Source organism: Pantherophis guttatus, chromosome 2, assembly GCF_059756535.1.
Source record: "Pantherophis guttatus breed Tessera chromosome 2, ASM5975653v1, whole genome shotgun sequence".
In the NCBI taxonomy this organism is placed as follows: domain Eukaryota; kingdom Metazoa; phylum Chordata; class Lepidosauria; order Squamata; family Colubridae; genus Pantherophis; species Pantherophis guttatus.
The window spans coordinates 115,118,137-115,137,830 of record NC_142064.1 but is presented as its reverse complement, the minus strand read 5'-3'; the positions used below and the strand labels follow the sequence as shown (position 1 = coordinate 115,137,830).

The 19,694-nt window shown below is 41.2% G+C and overlaps 1 protein-coding gene across 4 annotated transcripts in view; it reads right to left on the bottom strand.

The window, feature by feature from the left end:
- The window catches only part of PALM3 (paralemmin 3), a 38,862-nt gene continuing 19,168 nt past the window's right edge, over positions 1-19,694 (bottom strand). For all 4 annotated transcript variants that reach the window (XM_034434413.3, XM_034434412.3, XM_034434414.3 and 1 more), the window contains 6 exons: positions 14,821-14,901; positions 14,021-14,145; positions 11,416-11,515; positions 7,746-7,776; positions 6,419-6,526; positions 1-3,556 (listed from right to left, as the gene is read on the bottom strand). In XM_034434413.3, the coding sequence (XP_034290304.2) occupies positions 1,260-3,556; positions 6,419-6,526; positions 7,746-7,776; positions 11,416-11,515; positions 14,021-14,145; positions 14,821-14,901 (2,742 nt within the window). In that variant the 3' untranslated portion in view covers positions 1-1,259. The remainder of the gene's footprint in view (positions 3,557-6,418; positions 6,527-7,745; positions 7,777-11,415; positions 11,516-14,020; positions 14,146-14,820; positions 14,902-19,694) is intronic.

Below are 19,694 nucleotides of genomic sequence, written 5' to 3'. Positions count from 1 at the left end.
TTGCTTGTCATTGCATCTGACTTTAATTGAGAATCAGTATTAGCCAGAAACTGACATTTAAAAGGCTCTTACTGGCTTAGGTGGTGGCCCTAACAGAAGTTATATAACTAAAATCGAAACAAAGTGCATAGAATAAACAGTCACCAAAAGGAGGACATGAAGGGTTAAGGGAAGAGCTTGTGGCCTAGCGGGACACAAACCCAGGCTTTTTGTAGGAAGGGAAGAGTCAGAGCTAGGAAAGGTTTCTCAGTCCCGTTTTGGGAGGCAGAACGTTGAGTCTACCACACACAAGATCTTAGCTGGAGACCACATTTAGGAGAGAAGGTTCCAATAGTGCCTTGTCCAAAGTCCCTGCAATGCACTGCCTATTGGCAGGAAGTCCTCTTGTGTCGTATGTGTCACTGCCCTGCAAGATGAATTGTGTCCAGCTGGCCATCTTAGCAGAGGTGCAGGAGGTGGGAACAGGAGGAAGAGGGTATTGCTCAGTGTCTGGAGTGGGTCCAGATTGATTTGGTGAGTCATGCCAACTCAGCAGACGGGGTTCAGGCACATGCGGAGAATGTGGATGGCAGGAGTTCTGCATGCATATTGTAGCCTTTGTGTCCAGCCCTGTGAAAAGGTTGTGGAAGCCTGTAGGTTTGTAATGGCACATAACTCAGGTGTTTTCCAAGATAGGAAAATGCCTTGCAAGCCAAAGGAAGAAAAGATGGATATGCCTCTATCTCGGTTTGCATGTTATTAACCTTTGTGCACACACATGTGCATTCTAAATGTGTAATGTACATGCACGCACAACAAGGATGACATGCAGGCACATAAACTATAAGTGGAGGGAATGGTGATACAGTATTTGACAGTGCCAAGAAAAATGCAGGTCTACACTACTAGTGTAGGGAGAAGTGTGCATGCTGCAGGAGAATGTGTGGGCCGATACAATCTGCCCAAGCAGGGTATCCCTCATTTTCTGCCTCCAGGAAAACTGGGAGGAGAGCTATGAGAAATCAATAAAGAGAAACAATCCTGTCATTGAACACTCTCTCTTTCGTGACGCAGCAAGCCTTCCATGGACCCATCTATGCAACTTGCCTTCAAATCCCTCCATGGAGTGTGTACTGTATGCATGTGTGTGCATGCGCATGCGTGAATGTGTGAGATGCTTACACTACATGATTAGCAGGGCATGTTACCACTTTCAGAGCCTGCTGCTAGGACCAGATCAATGACACCTGTTCTCCTCAACTAGGTGAAAGACGCCAAGCTTACATGACCAAGCAGCACTGGCATGTCTTCTGCTTGCGTCTGTTCTGCCCCTGCTCTTGACCCTCCTCCTGGTGTGATGCTGCAGGTTGGAGGTGGCATGAGGCAGGATTGCCATCAGTGGTGATGTAAATTGGGGCCTCCTGGACTGAGGCACCCTGATGCTTTTGGATCCCACTCTTGGACTGCTGCTGATCTCCTAGAGAAATGTCCTGGGGGGTTACTGCGGTTTTCAGCTCATTCAACAAAGGTTGTTGCTCAGCAGCAATATTTTCTTGGATCTCAGTGGTCTCTGCTTCTGAAGCCAAATTAGCATCTCTATCTTCTTTCAATTCCTGATTCTGTGAATTTACAGTTGCATCCAGAAGGGGTTGAGCAGAATCTTGGTTCACAGTTGACAAAGCATCAAGAACAGTTGTCTTTTGTAGTTTTGGACTCTGGTCTTTGTTAGGGGTTGGAGTTTGATCCAACAGTGTGGGCGTCTTTTCCACAAGAATTGGAGATGTCTTTCCTGGAAGAGTCTCTTCTGTTTCTTTAAGGGAAGAGGTTTGGTTCTGCAGAGAGACTGACATGTGCTCCACTACTGTTGGTTGAGCTTGGTCTTTAAGTGATTGTTCTGGAAGACAGGAAGGGGCCTGATTTTGAAGTGGTGAATGATCAGTTAGAGATCCTGTCACCTTCTTGCCATCTGGCCCAGATGTTGGTGTCTCCTTTTCATTCTCAGATAATGGGATCTGGCCTGAAGGAAATTTATCACCCTCAGAAAGAAGCAGTGTTTGAGTTTCTGTAACAGTTGGCATTTGGACTTGCAAAGGTACTGAAACTTCTCCCAAGGAAGAATTATTGGCTTCTTCAAGGGGAATGATTTGATCAGATAGAGAAGAGAGTTGATTAATAACAGAAGGGGCGATATCTGGAAGGGGACCTTTCATCTCCAACACAGACTGTTCTTTGTTCAGAACAGTTGGCAAGATGTGGGGTGATCTCTGCCCTTCATGTAATGGAATCTTTTCTGCAAGAGATGTGAGCTGGTCTGGAGAGGTAGGCAGTATTTGATCTACTACAGAATCACTACATTCTTGAAGAGCAGTTGAGATCTGGTCCAGATTTTTTCCATTAGCTTCATGAATGGATGATGGGGTCTGGTCCGATAAGAAGACTTTAGCTTCTTGAAGAGTATTATCATCTTGTAATGAGAATGCTTTCTGTTCTGGAGAAGAAAAATGGTCCTGCAAAGATGATGGATTTGATGCTATAGAGGATTCTGGCAATGGAGATGGGGTTTGACCTAGAAGAGAATCCTTATTTTCTTGCAATGAAACAGATTGGTCCAAAAGGAGTGATGGACTCTGATTTGGTAGTAACGACTGTTGTGACTGCAGGAATAGAATTTCAGTTTCCTGAAAAGATAATGGATTCTGTTCTGGAAGGGATACTTTAGTATCTGACAGAGAAGGAATCTGATCTGATGAAGTCATTACTGGATCTAGCTTAGCTTCTTCCAAAGGGTTCAGAATTGTTGTTTCTTGACCAGGAGCGATCTGGTCTGAAACAGATTGTTTGGTCTCTTCCCCCTCTTCTGCTCCTCCCAGCATTATTGTGTCTGATCCATGGCATTCTTGCATCTCTTCCTTCTGTCTATGATTTGCCTGATTCCCTGCTGCTTCTTCTGTAGCAACATCACAGACTGCCAGGTTTCTGGCAGGCTCTGCCTCCTCTGCATTTTGTTCTGGTAATTCTTTCTGCCCCATTTCCATCAGAACTGCCTCCTTGACCAACAAGGCTATCTCCTGCTCACTATCTCCCTGATTCCTGGGGAAATCAAGGCAGTTAGCACTGTCCTGCAGAAAGTTGGAAGGGTTTTGTTGATCGTGGGAAGTTGGAGACTCTCCCTCTGGGCCATCACGGCTACCAAGATCACAGTCCAGTTGGTTTTTGGTAACACAACCAGTCTTCTTTTGATCCACCACATTGCAAAAACTACCCAAAGTACTCCATTCTTCACAGTCATTTCCTATGTTATCATGGTCTCCCAACTCATCCTCTTTTCTAATGAAGTTCTGTGTCTGCCCAACAGCATCCATGCTTCCCACTTCCTGCCCCAAATGATCTCTGATGACCATCTTTTCAACTGCCAGCTTTCTTTGGTGAGCAGTAGGGGCTTCACTAGGATCCAAATTCTTCATAGTAGGAGCAGCCTCGATTTTCCCTTGATGAGGCTGAAAGTCCCCACCTTCTATAGTCACAGGGTTTACTTTGACTCCTGTTTTTTCAGAGCTGCATTCATTGCCAGAAATACCTTTGGAGAACAAAAGGAAATGTCAGATATTCTGATCCTGATCTATATTCTCTTTTTAAATATCTCCAATAATATAGAAGCCAACCTTCCCCAATTTGATGTCCTCCATATGCATGAGAACTACAAGTTTTAGAATTCTTAGAATTAATTTATGTTCACTGAACACATCTGACTTTGGCAAATAAGTACACATAATGGTTTGCTATATTATGGCTTTCTTGACCTCCACCTGCCTCCAAAACCTGGGTCTTATAGGTTATGAGGGTGATAGCTTCTTGACAAAAGTATACCTCTCAGTCTGACATGGAGAAGGAGATTCACATTCATCTGGTACACTGTGATGATGCCCAATCCTCTTTGTCCTTAGTTTGGACATGGTACCTTATTGCATTCTTTGACAAAGTGACTAAATTAGTGAACCAGCAAAATGCTGATGGACATAGCATACTTGGATTTCCATAAGCCTTTGAGAAAGTGGACAACAACGTGTTCCTTGGTAAGCTAAAAAAATGTGACATAGACATCACCACCAGATGGATTTTTAACTGGCTGACAAACCACACTGAATGTATAGTCTTTAATGGAATTACATCTACTTGGAGGGAAGTAAGCAGTGAGATAGCCCAAGGCTCTGTTATAGCCCTCCTTTGTACAAGGTGGAGTTTTACCAGGGTCGCTCCTAATAATGACATTGAGAACCCTTTCTTTTAACTAAGATGAGGCTCTTTCAAGACCAAGATGATAATCCACACAGTTATGTAATGGATGACAGTCTTCCATGAGGATATAAAATGATCTTGCAGCATCAGTGACGCTAGAGTATAACCCAAAGATTGATATTTACACCATGATCTGGTTTATCTTCCTATCTTGATTTATGTCTGGGCAGTTGTGCCCTTTCTATTTATTTCAGCGCAGCTTGCATCAGAGATCTTCCTTAAGGGACTGTGCATTGATGGGAGTGGATAATGCAATTTAGAATTTGTACTTCAGGCACCCCACTACATAGCAGATGAAGCAACCTTCAATTTAGCCCCTTAATCCCTGTTTCCAAATTCGTGGTATAGTCTGCTGCATTTATTTAGATCTATCTCCCCATTTTTGTCTGATCTCTATTTCTCTTATATACAGCTCCAACTCTGCAAGTAACCTCCTGGGTAGGGATCTGTCTGCTAGCCAAGAAGCTCCATTAAGTGCAGATGCACTGATGACACTGAAGAAAGTGCACAATAACTTTATCTTCTCAACGCCACTTTCATGTGATGGTGTTCATGTTTAAAAGTTTCAGATAATCCTTCTCACAGAAGATGTCCCTTCCACCAAAGAATGCTTACAGCTTCCATATTGTAGAAGCTCCAGTGCCCATCTGTAATGACACCCCCTCCCCCCCATGTTTTGCAGCACAGAGGGAGACAGGCTAAAGCTTAAAGCTTCATTTTAAAAGCTCTCTAAAAGCATCCTCTGGGAAAACGACGCTGTTCCTTAGTCCCCTGGGCAAGTAGGAAGAGAAGGGGGAGAGAAAGGAGGAGTGGGCAGAAACAGTAGGGAGAGAATAGCACAAAACCAGAAATACTTTTGGCTAGGTTTCGCCCAGAATAGCCACAGCCCATATGTCACCCTTGAAGAGTATTCCAGAGGGCAAGCAAACTTCAGCAGAACGTAATATACATAGCAATAGCAATAAGACTTATATACCACTTTTTAACACTTTACAGCCCTCTCTAAGCGGTTTACAGAGTGAGCATATTGCTAACAATCTGACAATCTCAGTCCTCATTTTACTGACCTTGGAAGGGTGGAAGGCTGAGTCAACCTCAAGCCGGTGAGACTCGAACTGCTAAATTGCAGGCAGCCGGTAGTCAGCAGACGTAGTCTGCAGTACTGCATTCTAACCACTGGGCCACTATGCACAGTGGTTAGAATATTCAGTCTGACATTTCCTATATATACCATTTACACTAATACATAAATATTCAGCCTGACATTTCCTATATATACCATTTACACTAATACAAAACCCTCACAGAATATTCAATAAATCTATAGAACAATCTCTATGGATAGTTACTGTGGAACTGGGTCAAAGGCACCTTTGGGAAAGGCAGTTTATTCCTTCTGTCTTTAGAAAAAAAAACCTCTTTTACTGTTTAATAAGGACATTTTAAAATATCTCCATTATCTCTATAGGGGCTATTAAAGCTGTTTGTGGTACAAATAGTGCTTGTGTGCACATGGAGAGCGTTATCTCCGATCAGCTGCTAATCAGAGATAAGATCTTTCTGAAAGAAATTGGGGCTGGGTTGGGGTGGAAAGATCAGGGCTTTGGCAGAAGCGGGAGGCTTATGAGGGAGGGACTATCTAGACACACGTCTGGACCATGTGACTTCATGAGGCCTACAAACTAGAAGTTTTCCATGCAGCAGATTTTACAAACAGTATAGGATAAACCAGCATTTCATGAAATTGGTCTTACCATAATTTTGCATGAAGCTAAAATGCATGTAATACACACTGGATCCTCCCCAAGTGTTAGCATTTTAGCAATCAATAACAGCGAACAAGCCTATGTTTCAGAGGTGATTTTCTCAGCAAGAAAATCTAAAGAGCTCCTGAGCCTTCAAAAGCGCAGACCCCCCAAAAGGAGCAATCTGCTTACAGCAGAAATCAAGACTTTTGTGATGGCAAATTTTCTACCACGCTATTTCAAAGTCCATGTTTGTGAGAAATCATGTGACAGATGCAAACCTGCTCAGCAGTTTTGCCAATTGTCCTTTGGACTGTGGATTTTCATTTTTATCACCATCCAAGGATCTGGCTTGATCCCTTACCTAATGGCAGACCTTGCCAAAGGCTAATACCCACCATCTCCTGACATATCTCCATTCTCCAGTTCTTCTTTGGCTGCTGCCTCCATGGGCTTTTGAGGAGAAACAGAAGCCAACTCAAGTTTGGTCTCAGTAGTATTTCCCTCTGTAAAGAAAGCATTACTTTCAGTTAGCTTAACCAGGTCCCTTTGCAGAGGAAGAATGCTGGAGCCAAAAGAAGTTTTTTGTAGTTCAAAAGGTAAAGCCTGGTGATAAAGCAATCTAGGCCTTTGGGTACCCTTGCTAAGATTGACAGTTCAAAGTCAAGGAAAACTAACTGGTCTCAAACTCGGATTTAACAATATGTACTGAGATGAAAGTTATAAGAATTTCAGTTAACTGAACTATTTCCAATTTAGAACCAATTTACCCTCCACTAAAGCAGCGTTTCGCAGTCTTAGCAACTTTAAGATGCCTGGACTTCACTTCCCAGAATTCCCTAGCCAAAAATGCTTTAAGTTGCTAAGGTGCTCAGAATGCCCCCTCCCTGAGATTGCACTGATAAATTACAGGAATATGATTTTCAGTAATTATTCTGGAAAATTATTTATCTATCTATCTATCTACGGTATCTATCTACGGTATCTACCAGTATCTCTCTCTCTCTCTCTCTCTCTCCCTACCTACCTACCTATGTTTTCCCGAAAATAAGACCCTGTCTTATATTTTTTTGAACCCTGAAATAAGCGCTTGGCCTTATTGCCATGCGCTCAAAAGCCCGATTGGCCTTACTATCAGGGGATGTCTTATTTTGGGGAAACAGGGTACATTACAGAAAATATTTCCTTAAATTCTTTCTAAAAACTTTCTTCTGTACTAGTAAATGGGTTGTTCTTTTAGCCGATAATAGATAAGCTTGCAGGTGAATGTTTAAAAAAATCATCCCCTGTGTGCTAATCAACCTTATGGATAACTTTGCAAATAATAGTTTGCCCTTTAGTTAGGACATTTTGATATTTTAGCTGGGTGAAAGAGATTAAAAACTTAGAAATTTAGTCAGAGACCACAACATTTTGAGGTCAGATGAGATATAACACTACCATTTGCTTGGGCAAGGCACTTTTTATACTGGTCCATAAGTATGAGCAGAGGAGTAGGTCTGCAACTACCAGACAATGCTAAAGAGAATATAAATCATCAAGTGTGACCCACTTAGATAGCCCAAATTCCATGAAATTACCACTAGTTATCTCTTCCACTAATTAGTCTATAAATAGTCTAATTTATTTTAATGCAAGTACATAAAAGAATTTCCAGGCTGATTGTGCCAAGTGTGACAAAGTACCCCAGGCAATCTGCATTTTACCAAATAGAAAATTACTCACTTTCTGGAGAAGAGGAAGATGTCCCATCAATCTGAAAACAAAAGAATTTTTTTGATAAGGCGATAATCAAGGGGATTTTGTATAAATAAGCTAAATGCACTTTATCTATATTTATTAATCATTCTCAGAGGAACATTGTCATCATGATGAATAGGAATACAATCATTTTCCTTTTCAAGGTTAAACTTGTGTGGGGAGGGGTACAAATGACGGACATTTGCCAGATTGTATCAGAGCCTTCGGCCAGAATTTTTGTCATTATCTGGATACCATTTGTGCAACATCCACAGCAGTTTTGTAACTCTTTAAAACAATGGGCTCATTACTTGACTTAACAGGTTGTACATCAGGTTCATCCCTCATGCTACTCTAAAGTGCCCAACCTAAAGCCTCACGTACCAAATTTGCTCCCCAAAACCTGCAAATCACACCCCAGACACTACTAAAACTGTTTATTGTATGATTTTTTTAAACATAACAGAGGGTGAAATTATATTAATTATATTTAAAGCTTAAATGAAATCAAAAATAGTTTTTGCTTTTTAAAATATAGGTCCTGGCACAGTACTTAAAATTCAGATGTTGCTCCTAATCTGGAAATGATTGTGCAAATACAGATTGTTTAATTTTGTTTTAGCATAATCTAGCTGTAACATGATGTAGCTTCATTTGTACAAAACTTTAAATTGGAATTCTGCATAATCTTGGCTTATTATTCATGAAAAATGTGATAGAACATTTTGTTCAAATGTTCCTGCTGAAGCCTATTTCCATTAGAAAAACCTCACCATCAGCATGGATTGCTTTTCCCAAAGACAAAAAGCATAATCCAATTTCAAAGCTTGGCCTGTCTGTCTGTCTGGTTTTTTTTCCTGGTGAATGCCTTGCTTCTGATACCATTTTTTAGAATGGCAGAAGAATGAAAAGAGAGGCCTCTTGAGCTGAACAGTGCAATCAAAAGCTTCAAATAAGATTTTTAAAAGGGAGAAAAATAATAGTGAAATGAGATCAATGTATCTAATAATATAGAAAGCAAAACATGGTAAACCCTTCTTAGTACTTGGAAGGAGAAAATCAGGAAAATGCAAGACTGTAGGGTAGACTGAGAACCTTCATAAAAAACAGCACATGGAAGAAAGATATGGCAAATGACTTTGACATCTCTATTAAGACAACTGCACAGATGTATCCATATTAGTCACCAGGAATTGGATACATTTTTATCTCAAAGGCAGCTTTATTTTTTTGCTACAATGACTTCTAATGTGAATTAAAACTTCCTACTGGACAATAGTTTCTGGAAGGTCACCATCACATGCTTGTAAATCTTGAGGCTGCAAAGAGAGGCTCTTAATCTGCTTATATCTATAGTGACACGAGCCATAACTGTATGATTAGATATTTACAATGTTCCACTAGTACTAGCTGCTGTTGTCATGTTGCAACTATCTTCTAGGCCTTGCACTAATTAGCAAAGCTTTCCAGAGGCAATTCAACATGCTACTTTTGACTTATAGGTTCTAGGTATTTTCAGAATCTCCCACTCCAAGAAGAACTGGCCAGTCTCTTCAGAGAACTTCAGTTTCATGAGGCGATGGGGACTAAAGCCAGAAAACACTGTTTATTGATCTTATAACTGATAATAATTGATGCCTATTCTCTGGAACAGACTTCCGTTAGAAGCTAAACTAGCTCCTTGAGAATGGCCTTGCTAATACTTATAACTGATACTCCCTTTAAAGAATGGGAGATGGATATTTTGAAGTTTGGCATATGACAAGGGGAAAAAAAAGAATTAGATATAAACTACTGCAAGATGTTAAAGAAATAAGGGGGTTGGGTTTACCAGATTTGAAACTGTATTTCAATGCTTGTTATTTGGTCTGGCTAAAAGAATAGGTGAACCTCCAGAATAAGAGGCTACTTGATTTAGAAGGTCGTGAATTAAAATTTGGGTGGCACGGTTATGTATGGTATGACAAGGTTAAAGTAAATGTTGATTTTAACAATCACTTTGCTAGATGTGCCATTCTAAGAGTTTGGAACAAATATAAAATAAGGTTTTCTATTAAGATATCTCTTTGGGTGTCTCCCCAGAAAGCTTTTTTAGAAAAGAAATGGTGGCAAAGCCGGACTGGTAGATTTATGGTAAAATAACAACTTTTAATTTTGGTGATCAAATCTAAGAAAGAGCTAGAATCAGAAGGACATGTCTGCCACTGGTTTACAATGGAAAGAAAGATTTAAATTATACAAAAAGAATTATGGGTTTGATTCTGTTAACAATGAATTGGAAATCCTACTGTGTGGTAGTGATGAACATATTATTGCTAAGGTCTACAAAATGTTATTGAATTTGAATTGGTAAAGTGAATTTGTAAAGCATTGTATGATTCAGTGGCCAAGGAACTTTGGATACAACGTAAAGCTTGAACAATGGAAGAATATGTGGACAAAAGGGTTAAAATTTACATTAAATTACAATTTAAAAGAAAATTTTTATAAGATGATGTATCAGTGGTATTTAACATCAGACAAGTTATCAAGAATGTATTGTATAAAGGTATTTCAAACGAATGTTGGAAATGCAAATGTAAAGGGACATTTTATCATTTATGGTTGACGTGTGATAAAGCGAAGAAATATTAGAGTAGGATTTATGTTCTAATACAGAAGTTTCTCAAAGTGAATATAAAGATAAAACCAGAAATTTTTCCCTTTGGTTTAATAGAAAAAGACTTGGAAAAATATGTGGAACTTTGATGTTATATATGTTGATGGTAGCAGGATTACTTTATGGACAAAAATGGAAGGACGCTTTAATCCCTACAATGGATAAATGGTTGCAAAAGGAGTTAGCAGAGATGGCTAAATTGACTGCTTTGATTAAAGGGGAAAAAAAACCACAAGTACTTTTGTTTCTACTTGGAAACTGCTTCTGGACTTTGTGCTTGAGGTGCAAAAAAAAAAGAAACTTTAATTTTGGGTTTTACTGATTAGATAGATCTGTTGTTATAGAAATGACTAGTGTATATTACTATTTAAAAGTAAAAAGCTGAGGTTCGATGTTACTTCTTATTCTATTGCACAAAAGGAGTTGGAAGTCAATGCCTTTTCTTTCTTTCACTTCTTCTCTACACTTTTCTCTTTCCTTTTCCCTCCCTTATTTTTCCTGTTATTTGATTTTGTATTTTTAAATTTTATGTTATAAACTAATAAATGATGCCAATAGGTTTATACCAAAGAGAGAGGGGGGGGAGGGAGGGAGGAAGGGAGAGAGGGAAGGAGGGAGGGAGGGAGGGAGGGAGAGAGAATGGCCTTCTGAAGATAGTGATACACTTCCAGAGCATCTTTAGGGAATACTATATGCCAGAGGTCTTCAAACTTGGCAGCTTTAAGACTTGAGGACTTCAACTCCCAGAATTCTCCAGCCAGCTGGCTGGAGAATTCTGGGAGTTGAAGTTCACAAGTCTTAAAACTGCCAAGTTTGAAGACCTCTGCTATATGCCATCTGGAATGAGGTTTTATTAGCTATTTAATCTGACTTGTCTTTTTGTTTGATTTATTAAAATGTATTGCATCTTTCACCATGGATGTTTTACTCTGTTTCTCTTTTGTTATACCCTGCTGTGAAGCTACAAGATTTGGCAGCATACAAATTAATAAGTACCTTCACAATGCCATCCAATTGCTTCACCTCCTTCAAAGACTGCTGCTGTTGTCCTTGGGGAAGATCCATATTATCTAGGTCCTGCATTTGAGACTGAAGACTTCAGAGAGAGAAAGAATGAGATATTAGAGAAAACACAGACCATACTGAGAGCCAAGTTCTACATCAAAGATGGAGAACCTGGGATCCTCTAGATTGGAGTTTCTCAGCCTTGGCAACTTTAAGATGTGTGAACTTCAATTCCCAGAATTTTCCAGCTAGCATATACATATACTACCTGGGGAATTCTGGCAGCTGAACACACCTCAAATTTGCCAAGGTTGAGAAAACTGTTGTGGATACTGCTACATACCAAGCATTCCCAGGCTGCAAGACCATTGGGAAGTGAATTCAGCAGCATCTAAAGGGCATGCATTTCTCCATTCCTGTTAGCAAAGAGAAGACTCTTTTAGCAGGAAATTGATGGACTTGGGCACCATACATGCTTTGAGATCTTCTAAAGCAGATTACTATAAATGTTCAACTCAATGTCTGTTTCTGATGTGTTCCTAAAATACCTTTGAGCCAAATTAGAACAGGTATTTAAGATGGTTTTTGAAAAACAGTCAAAGTAAACTTGACATTGTGAGGAAGCCAGAAGGATCCATTTCTTACAATTTGCCTTTCTACACAAAGTTAAAGAAATATTTGATCTGCAAACCTCACCCATATGAATTTTTAGAGAGGAGATTCTACCTGTAGAATAAAAGAACCTGTGGCCCTTTAGATGTTACTGAACTCGGAATTCCCAGAACTAGAAGGCCAGACATTCACACCATATAGAATTTTAAAGATTGTAGTACTAAACAAGTTGGCTTTTGACATAAACATCTGCAAAAGCTGCTGAGACAGCTACCAAGTGGATGTAATTTATTACTTCAGTATAGATGACTACTCAGTTAATTATTATTTATTGATTTGGTATTTTTGCCTTATTTTATACTCTTATTCTATTTGTAATCTCCACTGGAAAGCTCCTTGGCTACATAGAGGGGCAAAAATGTTAAAGTAAATGTGTCTCATTGGTTAAATAGATTTCAAATCCTATTCCCTTTGAGAAACAATTCACCCAGCTGTCCTTTTTACTGTGAATTGAACACTACTTACTCTCTTGGGCAATTATCATGTAGCTGTTTAAGGTGTGTGCATATGAGATAACTGTGCTACTTTTACAATGGGATTTATGTATGTTCCCTTATGGCTTCCCACCCACCTCTCAAAAGGTAGGATTTATATGATTCCAGCATCTTTGTGATTCAGCCATGCAGTTTTCTTGACAATGGCCCAGAAGTGGATTTCTTCCACAATGGTTTTCCGACTTCCTAATCTAGTCTAGTCTAATCTAGTCTAGTCCACCCTTGGCATTACCTGGTGGCCTCCCATCCAAATATTAACAAGAATCAATGCTGCTTAGCTTTTTCAGGTCAGCCATGGATGCTTGATGGTTATCTTTGCATTGTCTCAGGAGGGCTGCTGAATCATCACTCATTTCAGCATTTCCATCCTCCTTCTCTCCAGTTCCCGCAGGCCAGATAGTGGTTTTAAGTTTCTTGTGTGTTGGTACCTCCCACTCCAAACACACTTTTAGTTCAGTTTTGTTTTTAGCCTTTTCCGGAAAGAGGCAGGAGGAAGACACCAAGTCCAACTAAGCAGTACTCCCTGATATCCCCAGAGGACCTCTATGTCATCATCAGTCTCAATTTGCAGCTCTATCACAAATGGCTGTAAATGTGAGTCTTTATTTATAAACCAACACCAGAAGAAAAATCTCTGCCCAGGGTGGCTTACACTTGAAAATGTGATGCAAAGAAACAAAAGGAGGAGGGGAATGAAATGGAAACAAGTTCATGCAATTAATGAAGTCAGGAGAAGATGATAAGCTCCATTTAGTCATTTATGCTTCATGAAGAAAAGCATCCCAAATTCAAAACGGGGCAGAGCATTTATTACAGAGAAAAATGTGCAAGCTTTTGACTTCTTTACAGCTCTTTATCAGGCTGGCAGGTACCAAAGGTATGAGTTAAGGAAAACAGCAAACGCAGAGTTCTGGAGAAATCAAAGCATGCATATTCCTGAGACGCTTCTCCTGCGCTCCCAAAGGGAGACGTGCATTTGGCTACTCTACGACTCTGACACTGGGGATTGTGGGAAATTCTTCACAAACTGGGGAGGAAATTCAGGAAACAGGAAGGGTGGTGGGTAGCTGGAGTGTTCTGGATAGCAAGCATCAAGGGTACTGTAAAACTAAAGGGAGCTGTTTGTTGAGTGGGCAAGAGACCCTGAGGCAGCTGTGGAAGAAAAGCCACAGACGGGGTGATCTAAGCAGCAACTGAGGCTGGCTTCTCCTCAGCTGCTACATCCCAAAGGTGTTGCAGATGGAGGAAATTCCCTTAAAGCAGCAAACAATTATCTTTGAATGACGTGTCCCTTACATTTCTCTTGAAACAATCATTCTGCTTTACGAAATGACGGCTTCTTTGGCTGATTGAAATTATGAGAAGTGCAATCCTTTCCAGTTACTGTATTCCCAAAGCTCTACACCCACCATCACTTAGGACACACCCACCTGGACAGATCTTGTTCTAAGTCTTGGACGCGAGACTCTGCCTCCCAAAGAGAAGACATGTGATCCTTGTCATCAGCAGGCATGGATGTTCCCTCCATCAACCACCGTTCACGCAGGGATTTCCTCTTAGAACAGAGACAGAGATTGCATTTAGGGTCTGCTTCATACTGGACCTGCACGTGGGCCATCAGGATGCATCAAGACAAATGAGTTCCAGACTGAAGCCCATGCATATGTACACGTACATGTATCTACTCCTATGCTTGTTCAGCCACACCCACATATATGGTCCTATACAAATGACATTTCATGTGAAGCTCTACCGCTCAACAGCAGATGTTGGACACACCCACCAGTGCAGATACTCAGCTCCATAATGCATACATTCTTTCTCTCTCTCTCCCCACTAACCACACACACATATAAGCTTGTTCTGGGGAGAAACTGGAGCTAGCTCCAGAAGGAGAGATAGGATATAAAACTAACAAATAAACTGGCTCAAGGCAAAGCATCAGAAGACTGCCGAGCAAAAATGAATACGGTGCAAACCCAACCAGCCTTCTGGAATTGCCTACATGTACCTAGCCCCAAAGAGTCGGTATTACCCACAGCAGGGTGCATCACAGCCTCTTCCTTCCCCTCAGTTGGTGGGGGTAGGATCGGCTGTAGGTTACAAGTATCTTTCCCCCCCCACACTTCAATGCCGCCCTCCCCGCCCATCTTTTGGCTTCAGATCCCCGCACAGCCATCTCCACCTCTCGGTGGTCCATCCATTCCTGTATCCTTTTCGTGGGTGGTACCTTGAGGCGTTGGACTCGCAGTCTCTCTTCCTCCAGTTCCCGCCGGGTGGCTAGGATGCGCTCTTGCAGCCTCCGCCGCTCCTGCAGCAAAGCAAAAAGACGGGGGTGGGTGGGCGGAGGGGAGGCGGAGAGAGGCAAGGCGAGGCGAGGCAGGAGCCGCCCTGCAAAAGGGCGGACAAAGGGCCCGCCGCGGAGGGAGGCAGGGCGGGACCGAGCCCACGTGGGCGACCGGCAGACCTGGCTTCTGGTTTGCCTGACCGATCACGCCGCCGTGGATTAATCCCAGCAGAATCAGCCTCGCTTAAAACGAGACTTTTCCCGTTTATCTCCCCGGCGCCTCTGCTCCCCCTGCACTTGACTATAGTCCCGCCTGCAGCGCTTGATCGACTCCTTCTGCGTTCCCCCGGCTGGTTTGGGGACTCCCGCTCTCCACAGGCTTCCCAAACTGCCCAGCCGCCTAATTCACGCACCCTGAATAACTCTGACACGCTTGTCCGGTGAAAGCATTAAGGGGAGCGGGAGAGAGTGCCGCACCCCCCTCGCCCTACCAACTTTGATTTCGTTTTCTCAGAAACCACAAACGCCTTGGGAACAGAGAGCGCTCCTCTTTGGATAGAAAGCTAAGAAAGCAGCTTTGATGCCAACAAATGTATTAGCATAGATTTCTTATGAAGCATCTTTTGGGTGTCTTCTTCTATTTTTTTTTCCTATGCACTTAATGAGTGATTTGTACACCAAATGTACATATTCTGATTTACAATAGTAATAGTATAACGATACCAAGTTTTAAACTATCGGCAGAAAACAATGTAACAAATCAAAATATTTAAAATTTTCAGGATTAAAATTTAAAATGACAAAGTAATGTTGCACGTTAAGTACTGTATCTTCATACAGCTACTGGATGATCAGCCTTTCCAAATATTTTTTAACCTAGTTAGGAGTGAGGGAATCCTTGGGAAGGCTATTTCAGGGCTAGGGGTGCAGCTACTCAGAAATCCCTCTCCTGCTGTCCCAATTAAGGCAATATTTGCATCACACATAAGGCCAGACAGTCAAATTAAAAGTGAGCATCTTTCATATCCATATTACATATATACATACACACACACACACATTCCATACATGGCTTTAACCAAAAACATAGATTACCATGTTTTCAGACCCTGGAGCAGCCACTATTTAGAGATAATAGAAACCAGACTTCATGAGCAAGGCTCAAGGAACAATTCAAATGTTGGTTTCTGTTAACATAAAATGGTGTGTGTTCAGATGATAGAGGAAGACTTTGAATAAGAGTCAGGCACTCCATTAACAATAAGAAACTTTACTACGAACTACTGTACTTGTAGCTTCTAAATATTCCTCCTATACGTCTGAATATGTATATATGATTTTTCCAGACAATGCCAACAAGCTAATAATATTTTGGAACCTTTTGCAATTTGAACTGAACCATTTAGATCTATATTTTTGAAATCTGTTAAAGCTTCGTTTTATTCAAACAGATCAGACTGCCCAGTGATTCACTCCATTCATATGAACAAGAAAGCAAAAGCAGTCAGGCACCATTCCTGGAGTTTTGTTTTAATTATTGGAAAAATGATTCTATAGCAGGAAGCAAAGAGTCGGAGGTGGGATGGTTAAGAGTGACTCAGTCAAGTGGAGATGGTATTTCCCTGCAAGTTACGATCGAAGGGTATTGTATGATGGGTGATGTTCATGTGTCTGTCTGGAGCATCTAACTATTGAGGATGGTGCTCTTTCTTTTCACTGGCAATGACTTTCTAGGAAATGAAGGATCCTCCCCCTTTTGCCAACTGAGATCAGTTACCTAATGTCATAGATTTAATGTGGAACTATGGGTATACAGCAGAGGTGGGTTTCAGCAGGTTCTCATCAGTTCTGGAGAACCGGTAGCGGAAATTTTGAGTAGTTCGGAGAACCGGTAGTAAAAATTCTGACTGGCCCCGCCCCCATCTATTCTCTGCCTCCCAAGTCCCAGCTGATCAGGAGGAAATGGGGATTTTGCAATAACCTTTCCCTGGAGTGGGGTGGGAATGGAGATTTTATAGTATCCTTCCCCTGCCATGCCCACCAAGCCATGCCACGCCCACCAAGCCACACCCACAGAACCGGTAATAAAAAAACTTTGAAACCCACCACTGATATACAGCAATTCCTACTGCATAAGAAGGAAAATAAAACACCTGCCTGCCACACTGGATTTGGAGAGCAGAAAACAGACAGATATGATCCCTAATAAACAAGCCAACAGTGCTTCTCGAAATTGCACCAGGTCACTGAGAAAAGGCTCTTTTAATAAGAACTTAATCAGGAGGAGACTTGTCTATGATCCCTCATCACATATGCAGGAAGGAGGTAGTGTGGTTTAGTTTATCTTGGGCTGCCCTTATTTTGGGTTGTACTTGCTAACAGGTGAAATGGGATTCATATCTGCATTGGTGTTGGATAAATGAAAATAAAAACTGGTGTTGACTTTAGTTTAATAGGTGCCAATGAGTACCAGGAAATGATTTCTATTTGGGCGTGCACCTTCTGGTGTGTCTGCTTTCTGTGTGCAAAAGAGTACTTGCTGCTTACGAAGTCTGTGTGGGTACCAGACACCTTGCTGCAGACATATGGCCATTGATGTGTCTGTTACTGATTGCATACTCTAGGCTCCTGTGTCTTCATAGTGCAAAGGCTGTTTCACAGCTTCTTTCCCCCCACTGCACTCTGCTCTGTCCAGATCTGGAAAATCTGTCCAGATTTGATCCCTGCATAGAAGCATTAACCAAAACAATTCATATGACAATAAATATTTGCTGCAGCATTCATGTCAAGCTCATTACCAGGATGTGTGTGTGTGAGACTCCACACAAGGGTAGCTGGGCTGCAGCTCAGGAAACAACCTCAACCCAATCTCTGCCTCTCCAAAGTCTGGGCAAGGCTCCAAAGTTCTCTCTCCTTCTGTTTGGTTCAGGTTGAAGCTATTGTCTGGTGAATTATTCATGTGTTTGAAGAGAGGATAAGCCAAAGAAAGAGACTCAGGTTACCCCAGGTTTCCCATGGAGCAGGGCAAACAGCCCATATTTAGCACAAACCCCAAGCCACTGGGCATAAAGTCAAAGACTGTAAGTGGAGAACAGCTGGCACCTAGGTCCCTTCTACTTGGGACATTCCTGACATTTATTTTAGCCATTCCTTGGACAAATCAGTAAGAGTCTGGCAACCTTTCCCAGCAAAAATAAGATTTAATGAAATCTGGAGAGTAGCCGTTATTCTCAAGAGGGATATCCCTTCTGCCTCTCCCCATGGAAGGAGAATCTCAGAAATTTCATCCCCAGTAAGGCAACTTTTTAGTGAATGGAAGGAATTATATGGTTGCTCCAATTTCTTCAGCTTTGTAAGCAGCCACTGGCACAGTGAGAACTGAGAATTGTAGTTAATGCACAATTTCAGTAACCTTTAAATTAATCCAGCTGCACTACTATTGTTGTCCTTTTAATCTAAGACAGAAATTAGGCCTGCAAATGGTACTATAGTTTGCTTAATCATAGTTTTCTGATCAATCCGGAATTTGATGAATTCACAAAATATATTAAACCACAATACATTTTACAAAACACGGCTGGGTGTGTGATCTATTCATGTCCATTTTGCTTCATTGCACTGCCCACCCCTCAAAAAACCAATTAAAAATGGTTCTTAGCCTCAAAGAGTTCTCCACTAGGCCATTTTGATGGGGAAAAAATCCCAGTTTCCTTCCCCTTGCTTATAATGAACCACCTTCATTCTGTGTTCTGTTGTCCAAAAAGATCCTTCTTTGTTGTTTTATCTGTGTTAAATTCGAAACTGTAGGTTCCCCTTTGCAAATGCTGTTTTGTACTCAGGAAATCACCATGTCACATGAATAAAAAAAGAAGCATTGATAGCAATATTATTGTAATACTGCTCCTCCCTTTTATACTTTCCCACATTTTAGTGAACTAGGGAAAAATTAGGGAGCATGTGTTGGATTTTGTTTTTGTTTTGCATGTAGTCATTCTTAGATCATTGCCACCATGTCTGGTGCAGTAGTGGGTTGCAAATCCCGTTGCTACCGGTTCGCTCATAGGCACGCTCACGCTCACTTCTGCACATGCCTCCCGCCACTGCTGCTACCGGTTCACCCGATCCGGGGCGAACTGGTAGCAACCCACCACTGATCTGGTGCATTGCTTTGCATGCTTGGCCAGAAAGCAAAAAGGAATAAAAACTGGCCCTGTGTCTCATAACAGTGATATTGAGGAACATAGGAGTTATCTATTACTAAAGAATACAGCAAACTTTGGGAGGAGGAAGAGGGAACATCTGCAGTACCAAAAATCTAGAAGAAGTCTGGTTGAGTAAAAGCAGTACTGTAAATACTAGTTCATGCAGATATTTTTTGTTACTTTTCCATGGTATATTGAATACAAGAATTGGTGAATTTCTTTCAGCTTCCTTCCCCTGCCACTGAACATCACAGCCAATGGGAAAAAAATCCACCAATTGCTCACCTTAATGTGGAATGGAGTGAGAAAGGTGTGAGTTTTAACAGAAAGTTTATCCACTTGTCAAAATATCTTCTGGCTTTGTACATATATAAATGCATCCAAAGGGAGGCCAACTATTACCTGGATGTGGATTTGGCATTCTTCTAGAATAACTCTGTTTTAGGATAGCACTAAAAGGAGACAGGCTATTCTAGCAAAAGACTAAATAAATTATATCATCTGACAGTTGGCTCCTTTTGAACATAGGATTAATATGATTCCATAAGTAGCCCAAACAACAACCAACAGGAATGGGGAGACTTGTGCAATGATGCACCACAAAGACAGTTGTTC